The sequence below is a fragment of the Dryas octopetala genome, chromosome 9, assembly GCF_963921425.1.
Source record: "Dryas octopetala chromosome 9, drDryOcto1.1, whole genome shotgun sequence".
NCBI classification, from domain to species: domain Eukaryota; kingdom Viridiplantae; phylum Streptophyta; class Magnoliopsida; order Rosales; family Rosaceae; genus Dryas; species Dryas octopetala.
The window spans coordinates 15821942-15837101 of record NC_141374.1 but is presented as its reverse complement, the minus strand read 5'-3'; the positions used below and the strand labels follow the sequence as shown (position 1 = coordinate 15837101).

General features: G+C 41.0%; 1 protein-coding gene across 2 annotated transcripts in view; it reads right to left on the bottom strand.

The window, feature by feature from the left end:
- The window catches only part of ATM (Serine/Threonine-kinase ATM-like protein), a 35900-nt gene extending 33181 nt beyond the window's left edge, over positions 1 to 2719 (bottom strand). For both annotated transcript variants that reach the window (XM_086255852.1, XM_086255853.1), the window contains exons 1-6: positions 2508 to 2719; positions 1898 to 2006; positions 1660 to 1803; positions 602 to 763; positions 316 to 511; positions 41 to 197 (exon numbers count right to left, since the gene is read on the bottom strand). In XM_086255852.1, coding sequence (XP_086111978.1) covers positions 41 to 197; positions 316 to 511; positions 602 to 763; positions 1660 to 1803; positions 1898 to 2006; positions 2508 to 2576 — 837 coding nt within the window. In that variant the 5' untranslated portion in view covers positions 2577 to 2719. The remainder of the gene's footprint in view (positions 1 to 40; positions 198 to 315; positions 512 to 601; positions 764 to 1659; positions 1804 to 1897; positions 2007 to 2507) is intronic.
- Between the last annotated feature and the right edge of the window lie 12441 nt (positions 2720 to 15160).

The window sequence follows — 15160 nt, the reverse complement described above, 5'->3', positions numbered from 1 at the left end:
TTAACTAATGAGATTGCTTTGAAACGCACTATTAAGATACCTTAAGGGCTCGATCATGGGTGGTCATCCAACACCGGAACACAAACTGCTGTGCAGCATTATGGATCTCCAAGGACTGACAACCCAAATTTGGGCCATCTTTTAACAAGAATGCGTTAATACACTCAATAAGTTTGCGCGAAATCTTTCCCTCATCTCTGGACAATATGCAACAGGAAAAAACAGCATGTACCGTATCATCATCAACATAGAAACGGAATGTTAAAACATTATAGGCCACATCAACAGACAAGAGAGACCAAATTGATGATTTACCTAATGAAAGAGAAAATCCTAACAAAACCCTTAACAGCGTCTTCCCTGAGATTATCTGGGAAATCCCCAGGAGGATTCTCCAAAAGCGAATGGAGTGTAAGAATCCAGCGAAAGACCTCCTCCTTGGGATTATATTGGTTATCATTCTTTCCACCTAAGCTTATTTCCACTTTCTCCATGCACAGAAGCACCAGGCCTTATCGATACAGAATAAGACAATTAATTGAAATTGAACAATCCAGAAGAGATATGTGCTTGAGGTTTTTTGTTCAAAACAATGACTCACTGCAATAGATGCTCTTCCTCATGTGAAATCGATAATCTCTGAGAGCCAAGAGATGCCGGAGAACAATCCCATATTCCGACTCAAAGCTTGGAGCATTTTTTAAGACCTCCCATATATGATTAAAAAGACTTTTAACCACAGGTAACAGAGGCAACAGCTTTCCTGAAATGACGATAAAAACAAGCATAATTAGAAATTATTCCTAGCATCAATTTATTAGGTGGCCATGAGCATGTGCATGTATCGAGATGATAACATATGTTTCTCTTTATCCTATTCCTACCCTTTTTTTTTGGCAATGAAAGATGACAAAAAAATGAAATAAAAATATTAGGAACATTCTGTTTTATAGTTTTAAATTTCCACATACAAGAAACTCCCTTCAAGAAATCAAGGAGATCTATTTATATTTGAATTTCAACTAAAAAAATATCTAACATATGAAATTATAATTCCTTTTATACTTTCTTAGCAAGCTACCAAAAGTGCAAAACATTCAACTAACAAACTGTAAGTCTCTCTCTCTCTCTCATAGGCATCATGTTTTGACATAAAATGGTTTACACATTGAAATTCGCATTATAACATTTTCCAGAAAGCATAAAACTAGAGATAATTAGACTTAGGTCCTTTAGAAAAATAGTTTTTAGATGGAGACCAGGGGTGTTTTAAAATTTATAAGAAAATCCTTTTAATTCATAATAATAAAACCTAACATAAAGCCCAAAATCTTGGAGTTAAAACCTAACATAAAGCCGTCAAAGAAGAAAAATAAAAGGACTTAATTAAAAACCCTAAATCACTACCGGTGTTAGTCTAAGAAAGACTCATAAAATGGACTAAACTCTAAGTCTCCCATAAAACTATGTAAAACTTCTTCGCACAAGAGTAGGGTTTTTAAAAACATTCAAATAATTCCGTTAGTAAGATGAATATTTAACCACAAATATTTGGCAAATAATGTATTCAATAAAACCAAGAGCAAAATGTTGAAGTGTAGAATGCTTAATCACTTGACTCCATGTACTAATTCAATGCTTATTGACTCCCTTTAGTACCTGGAAACTTGTCATCTTCCGCTCGTTGCACAACTATCCTTAAAGTCTTTGCAAATATCAACTTCGGCAATCGATGCTTGCTTGAGGATATCTCCAATGAAGCACAACGAATCAGTAGAGTTGTAAAAAAAGGCCATGTTTCAGCTGCAATAACAGTATAAACAGTTCACTTCACCTACACCTATTGTTTATGTAATACTATAAAATTGCATGTAATCTTGAATAATCTTCATCTTACAGTGAGGAATTTCATCTGGTTTAAGCTTCGCAGTGTTCTGTCCAAGATATTTACAGAAACCAACCGATCTTTCTCCTTCTAACCATGTGTTCAGTAACTTTATCCCTTCCTATATAGACATGAAATTCTTCATCACACAATAAACTTTTTTAAAACAAACAAAAACGGTAATACTGCGTTTGGCTGCCAAGAAAATGCAAAAATGCATAAGAATCAGCAATACTGTAGTTTAGAAACATTATTTTTTAAAAAAAATGAAAAACACATTTATTTGAAGCTGGACAACCATTTGACCTGATTGAACTCAGATTCTACATTTAAATTTAAGATCAACTAAAAGCACATTAAGCTTCTGTGCAACTATCTTGAACTGAAACATATTTCTACAATTTTAATCATCGTAATTAAACAGAGTAGCCGTATATGGATCCTCTTAGTTACCAACAAACTTCTAGGTTCACATTTCACAAATAGAAGCATCTATCTCAGAAAGAGCTACTACACTACGCACTACTTCACATTCCGTAATTTAACTTTCTTTTGCATTTGCATTTTCCAGGCGACCAAACGGAGGGGAAGGAAAATCGGTGAGAGAGTATAAAATAGATACTTCTCGGGCCTTGGCTTTATCGGACGAGAGTTTCGAGACAATCTCTTGGACGTCTCTGGAAGTGACCATCGCCGGTTGCCGGAGCTCCAATCACGGACCCGACGATCGAGCAATGTGAGAGAGACGCGAGCTAGGGTTTTGCTTTGCTCTGGTCGTTGGTGTTTGGGACGGAGAAAATAGCGGGAAGATGAAGGGGGAGGGAGAGTGGGAGTTATGACTTATGAAGTTATGAGTGTGAGTTTTGGAAAGGGTTTATATTTGCGGAGGTTTAGTACGCCAGCGTCCAAAAGTCCAAACCGTGTTTTGTGGGCTTGACCGAATGAGGAAATGGGAAAGACGATGGGTGAATTTTTCGTTTTCTTTTTTTTTAGGCATCCTCGTTTGATTTCTTTACGACATGTCGTTTAATTTCTGCTCTTACTTTTTTTGGACATAGTCTCATAAGTCATAGCCCATACTCCATAGGCTTCCCAGGCCCATCGGGAAGTTGTATATAAACGTTTTTAGCAAATTACAATTTGCACCTTCCAGGTTTGACTTGATTTAAAATCGGTCCTATCTTTTTAAATTTTTTCAAATTGCACCATAATGTTTGAAATTTATGACAATCTACGGAGGTGTCTGATCATCATGTAAATTGTTAAGTGATGATATAGCAAGACTGGGGCCAACTTTTCTCTGACATGGTAATCGAGGAGGAGAGATTTAAATTAAGGAGCTCTCCAACATTATTGGTTTAGCACGGAAACTTCTTTGCAGGAATGTTAATAATTGTGTCGTAATGGCAGTATAAGCATCTCTAGTCCTTTCCTTATATGCTGCACACACTGAAAGAAGCCCATAAGTCATTACAGGCCATATGGGCTGCAAAGATTTCTTCAGTCCATAGTACTCGTGAATAAGGGTGGGCTTTCCTAACCAGAAAATCGACCCAACCGTACTTTAAGGTCATGTTTGGTTTGGTATTTTTTTTTTGGGGGGGGCTATGTGTCACGGTCCGCACTTAGAGTTGTGCTTTCGTGACATTAATATGAAGTATGGAGGGCCAAATGCCAAGAGAATGGCATCCGTTTGGCGAAGTGTGGCCGGGTTGCGCGCGTGGAAGGGTAATTTCGTAATTTGGCTGTTTCGGGGTCTTCCGGTTGGAATTTGGGAAATCTAAAAATACCGGTAAATCCAGGAGGTCGAAACGAGTCCAACGCAACTGACGGTTCGTCAATCGGAGTTCGGATGAATTAATTATGGCCAATTATGACTCCTCGCGCAAGTTGATGTTTCCTCCTGTTTTGTGAAGAAAGGCATAAAATGCTCTTTAGGGGGAGACATGGTGTCAAGCTCTCCACCACCCCCGACGCCCACACCCATGGAGCGTTAAGCGAGCTACTCTAGGAACCTGTGGGGACCTAGGGGGCGGGCACATGACTTCCGGAGGGCGGTCATGTGTCTCCGTGGGACAGGAGGTCCCATGGACAGTACAAGCGAGCGGGAGTGCTTGTATTGCGCTGGGCGCGCGCACACGAGGCTACAAGGGGAATTTCCCTATGCCGCGCCGTATACACATCATGCCAACTAGATGTGAACTCCCGGAGACTTCATGGTGCATATTGGCCATGTAGTACTCAACGAGGGCATCGGCTTGGGTTCGGCCATGCATAATAGATGATGCTAGCAGGCACGGGAAGGGCGACCTCGTGCCAACAAGAGGAAGCTAACATGGGGCATCGGAGAAGAGTTGCTCACTCGGGTGGCATGCATGTAAGTTGGCTTGCATGTTCAACTCGAGGAAAGGACTATGGGCGCGAGCTAGCCCTTAGTGCCAGGACAAATGAGATGTGGGAACAAAACAAGACCCGACATGTGAGAATGGAATGCCGGCGTCATAAGAACCTATCGATCGGGCGAGCGTCTTGGCTGAGAACCTTGACACAAGGAAGCAATCGCATAGTCGCTACGAGCGAGACTCGAGATGAGTAGTTCTTGTTGGCAAACCTCGAGAAGGCAACGAATGGGTCGAAATCTTGAAAAGAGTAAAGAGAAAAGATGGCTGGCCTTGATTCAGAGGAATCTTGGCGCCGCACGGGCAAATTCCGCTGCATAAAAAGTGAGCCCGTGACAGTTGGTATCAGAGCCTGATTGGTCAAGAGTGACCAAGTTGGGGACGACGCTAACTTGAATGGTGCTATCAGACGGAGATGTCGAGCGGGGCAACATCTTATGGTGAAAGAGAACCCCAAGGCCAAAGAGTAAGGCAAAGAGAAGCCCACAGAGGGCAAATTGAAACAGATGGATGGGCTACAGAGACACAACCCTATGAGCAAGTTAGAGATCAATGTGCAGAGGCACTGAACAAGTAAAAGAACAACGTGCGGAGGCACCCAATGAGAAATTGGGCTAGAGTGAAGCCCTAATGAAGAGACATGCTGAACGGAAGCGTTGACACCTATGACAGACTAGTGCATTGTGCAAGGAGGAGTCACAAGAGCTTGAGAGTTGAAGTTGCGCATTCTTCCTTAGATTCTTATAAGCCGTCGCAGTGGCGCATTGATCTATTGAAGCATGTAAGCCGCTAGAGGAGCGCATGGGTTCAGAGGTACCTTGTAAGCCGCATTGGTGGGTTGCTCTTGTGATAGTCGAGTTCATGTAAGCCACGACAGTTGTCATATGGTTGCCAACAACCCTATTGAAGTATTGAGATGAGCAAAGAAGCCAACGTTGTGTAAATCAGTTGAAACGAAGGCACCCTAGTGCGGAGGCACATAAGGGAGAAAGGAGCTACACCAGAGTGGACGAGCCACACGAAAGTTGCAAGAGGCAACAAACTGAGCACAACAAAGGCAAAGAGCCTGAGAAAGAGTGAAGCAGAAGGCGGAAGAGCCAACATATGACCATGAGGGTCGAATGAAGTAAAGCTAAAGGCCAGGAGGGTCAGGTACATAAACAGTGAAGGCCATGAGGGCTAAGTAGAATTGAGATTAGAAGACCGCGAGGGTTGAATGGCAAAAGCTGAAGGCCATGAGGGCCATATACATTGAAGCAAAGGTCACGAGGACCAGGTGCATCGAAGTAAAGGCTGCGAGGGCCATGTACGCAAATCTGAAGGCCATGAGGGCCAAATACTCAGAAGTGAAGGCCATGAGGGCTAAATACTCAAAAGTGAAGGCCATGAGGGCCGAGTACACAGAAGCAAAGGCCACGAGGGCCAAATACACTGAAGCGAAGGCCATGAGGGCCAAGTACACTGAAGCTGAAGGCCACGAGGGCCAAGTACACTGAAGCAAAGGCCATGAGGGCCGAGTACACATGAAACAACGAAGCAGACAGAGTTCATGCTTGCTCTACTTGAAGGACATGCGGTGGATCACTTGAGCTGTGTAAGCGGGGTGCTACAAGAGTGTAGTAGGTTAGAGGACCTCGCCCAGAGGGGCGCACTTCCTTCAGAACTTGCGAGACAATTGTATGGACATCAAGTGGAGTTTGTATTGAGCTAATCAATGCACAGCTATCGACAGGAGTGCTGATAGCAAAAGTGGGGGAGCCCACAAATGTAAACACAAGGGACGCACAGAGGTGCACATCAAGAGGCAAATGGGGACAAGTACATCCCAGCTTAAGTGGGGGAGCCCACGAGAGCACATCAGCATCAAACGCACAGAGGTGCATTACAAGAGGTAAATACACACCGAGGGACGAAAAAAGAGTGCTGGTAAGTGGATCCGCGAGGGTGAAACTACAACAGGGGTTGTTCAGCTCAGTAACTTGTGCATGACTTCTGCTACGGGGTCTAGTATGTGAGAGGACGAAGCCTTGTGGTACGACGGTTGTGTCAAGGAGTTGACTGGTGCCAGCAAATGGGGCAATTAAGTGCTAAAGAAGACCAGAGAAATGAAGAAGAGCCGAGATGGGGAAGGAACCAGTAATGCAGGAGTGCAACGGGTCCTTTCCACTACAAATGAGCATGAGGGTGCCGCAGAGGAGTGCGGTTAGCTTTTAAGCTACACCCGGCGGGGTGCATCTCTCTTTGAGTGAGTCGAACAAGATGTGATTACGACTCCAAGTCCTAGAGTGGACTCATTTATGCTCAGAGGAGCTAGCATACAACTATGAGAGAAATTCTATGTCCAAGAGTGGACTCATTGAAGCTCAGAGGAGCAATCCGAGGAGTACGGCGAGTACCATAAAATCCAAGAGTGGACACATACAAGCTCAGAGGAGCAAGCAGGCAATGGAAGTGGTGGAACCATATCAATATTGAGTTCAAGCAGAGGAGAATGGAGTTTGGGGGAATGCTTCGGTACATGTCTTTGGCCAAGTCCAAGAGTGGGCGCGAGAAGGTCATCACAGAGGTGATTCTACAGAGGTAGAGGGACAGTACTCGTTGTCAGCAACCCAATTGAAGTGAGAAGACCTAAAGAGCATTTTGGAGCAAAACTGGAGGCATGTCGATGAGGGCATCGACAAGATAAGTGGGGGAGGATGTCACGGTCCGCACTTAGAGTTGTGCTTTCGTGACATTAATATGAAGTATGGAGGGCCAAATGCCAAGAGAATGGCATCCGTTTGGCGAAGTGTGGCCGGGTTGCGCGCGTGGAAGGGTAATTTCGTAATTTGGCTGTTTCGGGGTCTTCCGGTTGGAATTTGGGAAATCTAAAAATACCGGTAAATCCAGGAGGTCGAAACGAGTCCAACGCAACTGACGGTTCGTCAATCGGAGTTCGGATGAATTAATTATGGCCAATTATGACTCCTCGCGCAAGTTGATGTTTCCTCCTGTTTTGTGAAGAAAGGCATAAAATGCTCTTTAGGGGGAGACATGGTGTCAAGCTCTCCACCACCCCCGACGCCCACACCCATGGAGCGTTAAGCGAGCTACTCTAGGAACCTGTGGGGACCTAGGGGGCGGGCACATGACTTCCGGAGGGCGGTCATGTGTCTCCGTGGGACAGGAGGTCCCATGGACAGTACAAGCGAGCGGGAGTGCTTGTATTGCGCTGGGCGCGCGCACACGAGGCTACAAGGGGAATTTCCCTATGCCGCGCCGTATACACATCATGCCAACTAGATGTGAACTCCCGGAGACTTCATGGTGCATATTGGCCATGTAGTACTCAACGAGGGCATCGGCTTGGGTTCGGCCATGCATAATAGATGATGCTAGCAGGCACGGGAAGGGCGACCTCGTGCCAACAAGAGGAAGCTAACATGGGGCATCGGAGAAGAGTTGCTCACTCGGGTGGCATGCATGTAAGTTGGCTTGCATGTTCAACTCGAGGAAAGGACTATGGGCGCGAGCTAGCCCTTAGTGCCAGGACAAATGAGATGTGGGAACAAAACAAGACCCGACATGTGAGAATGGAATGCCGGCGTCATAAGAACCTATCGATCGGGCGAGCGTCTTGGCTGAGAACCTTGACACAAGGAAGCAATCGCATAGTCGCTACGAGCGAGACTCGAGATGAGTAGTTCTTGTTGGCAAACCTCGAGAAGGCAACGAATGGGTCGAAATCTTGAAAAGAGTAAAGAGAAAAGATGGCTGGCCTTGATTCAGAGGAATCTTGGCGCCGCACGGGCAAATTCCGCTGCATAAAAAGTGAGCCCGTGACACTATGCACACCACCCTAATCCACTAAGTTGACCACCCCACTTAAATTTTTACCCCTTTGTGCCCATTTTGCCCCTGCATTAAAAAAAAAAAACCATTTCTCCAATTTTGGCCGGCCACCCCTCCCCGCCGCCACGGAGCTTCACGACGTCGATTAGCCGCACATGGTGGTCGGATGAACAAGGGAAGACCATGGTTGGACTCGCCGTGACCTGGGGAACAAAACTCAAGTGGTCCGGCGTCTCAACTCCGCCGGAAAAGGAAGATCACCGGCGAAGGGGCCGATCGGGTCACGACGTCGATTCGCCGCGCACGGTGGTCGGATGAACAAAGGAAGACCAGGGTTGGACTCGCCGTGACCTGGGGAACAAAACCCAAGTGGTCCGGCGTCTCAACTCTGCCGGAAAAGGAAGATCGCCGGCGAAGGGGCTGTCGGGTCTTCGCCTGGGCCGATCGGGTCTTCGCCTGGGTGGGTGGGTCTTCGCCTGGGAGGGGTGAGATCGACCGGCGAAGGGGAGAGGTGGGGTCGCGGCGACGGTGGGGAGAGGGTGGGGTTGCGCCGGCGGCGGGGAGAGGTGGCCGGCCAAAATTGGAGAAATGATTTTTTTTTTTTAATGCAGGGGCAAAATGGGCACAAAGGGGTAAAAATTTAAGTGGGGTGGTCAACTTAGTGGATTAGGGTGGTGTGCATAGCCCCCCTTTTTTTTTCATTGTTCAGTTAAATAACTCAACCATACCGAGATAATCGGTTCGAGATATCAATAACCGATGGTTAAAACCGAACCCATCAATCTTTATTAATATTTAGTTTATTTTATATTTTTGTATTTTGTTATGTGTGACTTTGTGCAATGTTGGAGTTTAGGCCTCAAGTCCATTTGGCCCCTAAAGCCCTTTTATTACTTACTGGAGGTATATGAATTTTAAGTCTAAAAACCTTTCAAAATATGAGCTTTTTTATATTTGTTTTTTAAAAATTAGTGGGCTAGTTAAAACCATTCCAAACTGATAAGTTTAGATATTGATTAAGGGGTCGTTTGGGATGGGTAGAGATCTTTTGTCTCCAAATTCTCTGTCTCTCCCTGTCTCTTCTCACATATTTAAAAAAAAAAAATTTTTTAAGTAAAACAATAATTATGAAAAGGCCCTTAAAATATGTGAGAGGGGACAAAGAGAGACAGGAGATCTCTACTCGTTTTAGATTGTAGTTGGACAATTAAAGTTGTTGTAGATGACAATTTTAGGGTCACTCACAATAGTTTTAGTATTTGGTAATAAAAGCAAAAGTTATAGTGCCTCACAATTCTAGGTCACTCATTAAAGTTTTGAAAAACAGTTATCCACATGCTTTTCAAAATTATTGTAAAAGAAAGCTATGGGACCCATTAATACAAATTTTGAGTCACTCAATATACCCTCAATTTTTATTCAAAATGACAAAGGGTTATCTCTCATTTCATGCATTTTTAGTATCATGTATATTTTAGAAATTATACAAAGCAACAACAGTTTTACATTAAAATTTATCAAATACATTGATACTGTTTTTTTTTTTTTACTCACAACACTTTTGAAAACATAATTTATCAAACACAACTTTTTTACTTTACAACTAACTCTATTTCACAACTGTTTTTCTCACAACAATTTCAAACTAAGCCTACAAATTTAACTAGTTAATTTGGTTGCGGTTAATTAAACTACCATACTAAACTTACGGATTTAGTTACCAGTTCAATTAACCGAATCATGCCTACTCGGCTACTCCTATTCATAAAAGACATTATTAATATTCATATTTAACATCTCCTCGCAATCAAAACAGAGAAATTTGATTGAAACCGTGGAAAGTGATATGTACCTTCATTACTGGCTTATATATATATATATGTGTGTGTGTGTGTCATCGTCCAGTCAAGGCAAAACTTAAAAAATAAGAAGGTATTTTGTTGATTCTCTTCTGATTACACGTGCAACCCAAAATAAATCAATCATTTAGGTGATATATAAAAATATAAGATGTCTTCATGGTATCAATTAATTCAAATAAAGGTTTAATAATCTTGTTTGGTATTCTTAATTGCTGGCTAATCTGGATTAGGTAATCTTAGGCCGTCAACCACGTGCTGCATAAGGATCGATCTTGAAAAAGAAACAGAGCAATTATATAATTATTTCGTCAAAGTACATGATAAAACTTGCTATAATACCAAGTATCATAATTTAGAGATAAAAATATAGGGAAATGATATGAGATTATATCATTGCACCACATTTGTAGTACCACATGATGTGGCTTCCTAGTCACTTTTGTCTCTTCCTCCCGATCTCTCTCTTTTTAGCAAAGGTGACTAGGAAGCTACATCATGTAGTACTCCAAATATGGTACAATAATATGGTCCCCTAACATTTCCCAAAAATATATACTTATTCTCTTTGCAAAACCGACATGCAAGGAAATGAAACAAAAAACTTCTATTAGGCTTAGTTTGAGATTGCTGTGAGAAAAAACAGTTATGAAGTAAAACAGCTGTGAAGTAAAGCAGTTGAGTGTTTAGTAAACTATATTTTCAAAAGTGTTGTGAGTACAAAAAGCAGTATGAAGGTGTTTGGTAAATTGTAATGTAAAACTGTTGTGGCTATTTATAATTACTAAAATGAGGGTATTATGGGTAAAATAAAATTTTCATTGTTGCTGTGATTCACTGCAATTTTCAAAAGCACCTACAACTTGTTTTCTATTTTTGCTATGGGGAGTTGAGAATTGTGGGGCAAAACATTTTTTCAATTTTTTACCAAACACCAAAACTGTGGGTAATTGAGAATTGTCACCCACAACAGCTTTTGAGTCCTCCACAACAATCTCAAACGAGGGCTTAATATATTATAAATATTCAGTTTGAAAGATTTAGGATAAGACACAATCTCAACATAATCCACATTAATTACACGGTATGCATATCTAGCTATATTGTGTACTGATCCACTAAGATAAGCACTTGCCTAGCCTATTTAATTGACTAATCTGAATTTAAAATGACAGCATATATATGGCCGCACACTAAAACAATATCTGAAATCTTTACTAATGCAGTTTGATTCATTAATCACGGGATTTTCAAAGCGTTAACAAATAACAATTAGTACTCGAAGCCATAAGCAATAGGACAAAATATATGCAGAGGAAGATGATGCAGATTAAAGTGTCGAGCTTATTAAGCTAAGGAACGCACTGTCGACTTCTATATATAGACAAGAATGGGACCCACTCAATGTGAATCATATAGATTTTATAGCCAAAATAGCAGAGACACATATCATTCTGATTTCTGAGTTCTGACAGATAGCTAGAGAACAAAGAAAGAAGCTAGAGCAACAATGCACAATTAATTAATTAATAGGGTTTAAAAAAAAAAAAAAAAAAAACAAATACGATGTGGCTTAAGATCCTGTCCACCGACCCACTAGATATTGGTCAATTATATTAGCTTAGCTAGAGTTTATAAGAATTAAGAAATTAATTAATAAGAGAATTTTGTGACTTGTTTGCTATATTATATATGTTATACACATATATAGTCATATATCCTGCGCCGCAGTCACCGTTGAAAGTGTCGCGCATGCGCATAAGATTCTGACCTTCGTGATCTTATAGCTAGCAGACTAATTCTATATGTATACCAATATTTCTCGTTTACCAGAAAATAATTACTCAAACTATTTTTTATCTTATTAAGATTGCATTCCCAATAAAGATGCATGAGACTCAGTTGTTGAGATTGTTGGGGCCAGCGACTTTTGGTCCTCAGATTACATTGATACTGTCTTTTTTTTTTGGTTAAACATTGATATTGTCTTTAATCTAATTATTTAGGTTTAATATAGATTGAAGCGAACCCAATTGATTCAATTAAGTGTTATTTTATTTCAAAAACTTTGATGCAACTTAAAAGAATATCCTAATTAATATACAGTTACTTATCTGAGAACAAGAACAAAATGGACGTGCTGATCGAAACGAATCCACATAGAAACATGTTTGCATGCACTTAAAGCTTGTCCTACATAATCTTTCATCAGAAGAAGGTTCTAGCTAGTACTCCTGAATTTAGCACAGTTCCAAAATGCCCAGATAAAATGCCGTCGGACCAAGAGAGCGACATCATGAAAACTTTTGCAATCAATTATGGACTTATGGTCCCAAAACCAAGTTGGGGGTTTTCGCTATACATCATTAACATACATGTGGCTTGAGATGCTTATATTAGCTAGGGATCGACAGAACTCATAGTGGGGGCCCATTTCTTGGACCCAAAGAACCTGATTAACTGCACCCATAACGAGGTTGGCCATGTTTGACCACCATGATGATCGAAGAGGACCACCACATCAGAACTTGATCAAGATCAATGACTGAGAATGATTTGGCCTTTGGGCACCGTTTGATATATTAATATCAATTCCACGGGCCACAATTAATTGGCATGGATTGGAGTTCGAAATTTGAACTCACACAAATGACAGATTCTTGTATTATAAATTTGAAACCATGACATGCCAACAAGTAACAACGCAACACATTGCATATATATTGACATTCTTTGGATTTGAAAAAAAGAAAAGCGATATAAAGATGTTTGAGAATTTAAGAATCAACTACTTTGTGGTGTTAAGTTCTGTCCTTTCCAAAACTTTTATTTGAGTGTGAGTCTGTGAGAAGAGAAGAAATGAAAAAAGGGTCACGAGGAAGACAAAGCGAAAATGTACATAAAGAGATAAGGTTATCGGGCAGCAGGTAATATTGCAGAAGCTTCAAACTCAAGTTTCCACATCGATCGATCGACCCATTAATATATTGATTATGAAGGACACCACACTTTGAAAGTGATCTGTCTGTAGACTGTATGATCTTTTTTATATATCGAATATACAAAACAAGCAGCAGTAGTGCATGGCATGTGCAATAGTGCAGATGACAAAGTAGTTGGTTTATTTATATGCATGTATCCTAGATAATACTCATGTAATGCAGTAGTACTTGTAATGATCGATCGATAATGCTTGAAAATTCCATATAACGTGTTCCATATGTACCGTAAAGCCAACATAATTTGCAACTGGATAATGAGAATGTTGATAAGTAAAGGAGCCAATTACAAACTTGTTCTCACGCTTTACTACGTACTACTTCTGCCTATTCATGGCCCCAAGTTTTTCCTTGCGGAACAAGGGTTTTACTTTATACAAATTCGATCTCAACGTTTTTTCTCACGTGAAATCTTTTGCTCCACATTTATATGTAGTTATATAGTCATTGATTAGGAGTTTAATATAATATAAAAATGTTCAAACACTAACGGTAAGTTATAATGAAAATGCTTTGTAGTTACATATAACTTATTAGATATTTACCAATATGGATAGTGCTCGATAAAGTTGATGAAATAAACTAGTGTCATTAAACCATAGGAAATTAAACATGTTAGTATTCAAGTTCATTTGTCATGGCCGACCGGAAGTAAGAAATCAAATTAGACCCACATTATAAAACAAAATCGATATCGATCATGTAGTTCAAAAGACAGTGTACGTGGTCCTTGATTGCTGATCACTTTCACCGCGCATGCAAGCTCGTCACAAAGTAATGAAAGTTTCTTTGGTTTAACATGCACCAACAATCAAAAAATTTGATTAAAAAGAAATAGATCGATCATTGAAATGATCAGGGATGAGAATATTGGTGATGATCATAGTACTCAGAATTAGGATCAATGTTGCAGTATAGTTGTAGTAGTCATCAATGAAATGATCACAAATCTACGTAGCAGCAGAAAATAAAAATTAAATGATTAATAAAAAAGAGCAGATGGATTCGATCAGTGTCCTTGTATAGAAGAATAAGGGAACAGTTTAGTGTACGGTGAAACGTGGGCACACACAATCACTTTATTCACTCATCTGACAGTGTACTTTGGGTCCCTCTCTATTTTGAGTGTCTTCCTCACGCTATCAACCTCAAGCTTCGATTTAGCAACATCCAACGTCAGATATATTCATATATCCTCCACTAAATCATGACATCATATATGAGTGTTCATCTATACTTATGTTACACTGATGCGAGATTTGAATGTTAATGTATCTCGTCAATCACATTGTTAGAAAGTATATTTTTGAGAATTTAAAGTTTTACACTTTTACGTTACAATATATATAACCAATTTATTTAGTTGAATCTATTATTATTTTCTAAACGTCTTTATACATTTTCTATATCAACTCTAAATTGATTTTAAAGAAAATTCTCTAATTTACCATAAACAAAAATCTTGGCGCTTAACATTTAATTTGGAACTTTCTTCAAATCAAATAACATGTGTGGCATGAAAGCGATTCATTTTCTTCCAACAAAAGCAAAACCAAGCAAGTGGAATTGCCGGGAGCAATCTTTACTAGTAACTAGAAATTCAAAAAAACCGTGGCAAATGCCAATGAGCTAGGGAGGGCGGGGGTGTCACGTGACATGGGGGGTGGGAGAGAGAATCTATCCTTTGCTTGTAGGAGGAGAGCGAATGGGTCCCACGTCGTTTGGGCCCGCAAGTGGAGTGCTCTTTCGGTATACTTCTTTATCGAGGACCCAAATATTCTCACTAGGCTCTCAGGGCCTCTCAGCCCTTGTCATGTCACACCCACATACTCACTCACTCACTCACTCACTCACTCTCTCCATTTGGTGTGACGACCACGCCGTGATCTCTGACGTGTGCAGTAGCTATCACCATCGACGGCCCATCTTGTCCAATTCCAACAACTGTGATGGCATCAGGGCCGTCTGTTGTTTTAGTCAAGGTGAGGTAAGGCGTGGGGCCAGTGTTGGGCCGAGTGCAGACATAGTGGGGGCCCATTAATGTTGCCACCGACGGTGTTTACACCGTTACCCTCTGCATAGAGTAGCTAGCTGCTGCTACTCAACACACTGCCTTTTTCTTCCTTGTTATATAGTTCCACACCAACCCAACCCCCCACAATTAGAAACCACATTCTCACTTCCCTC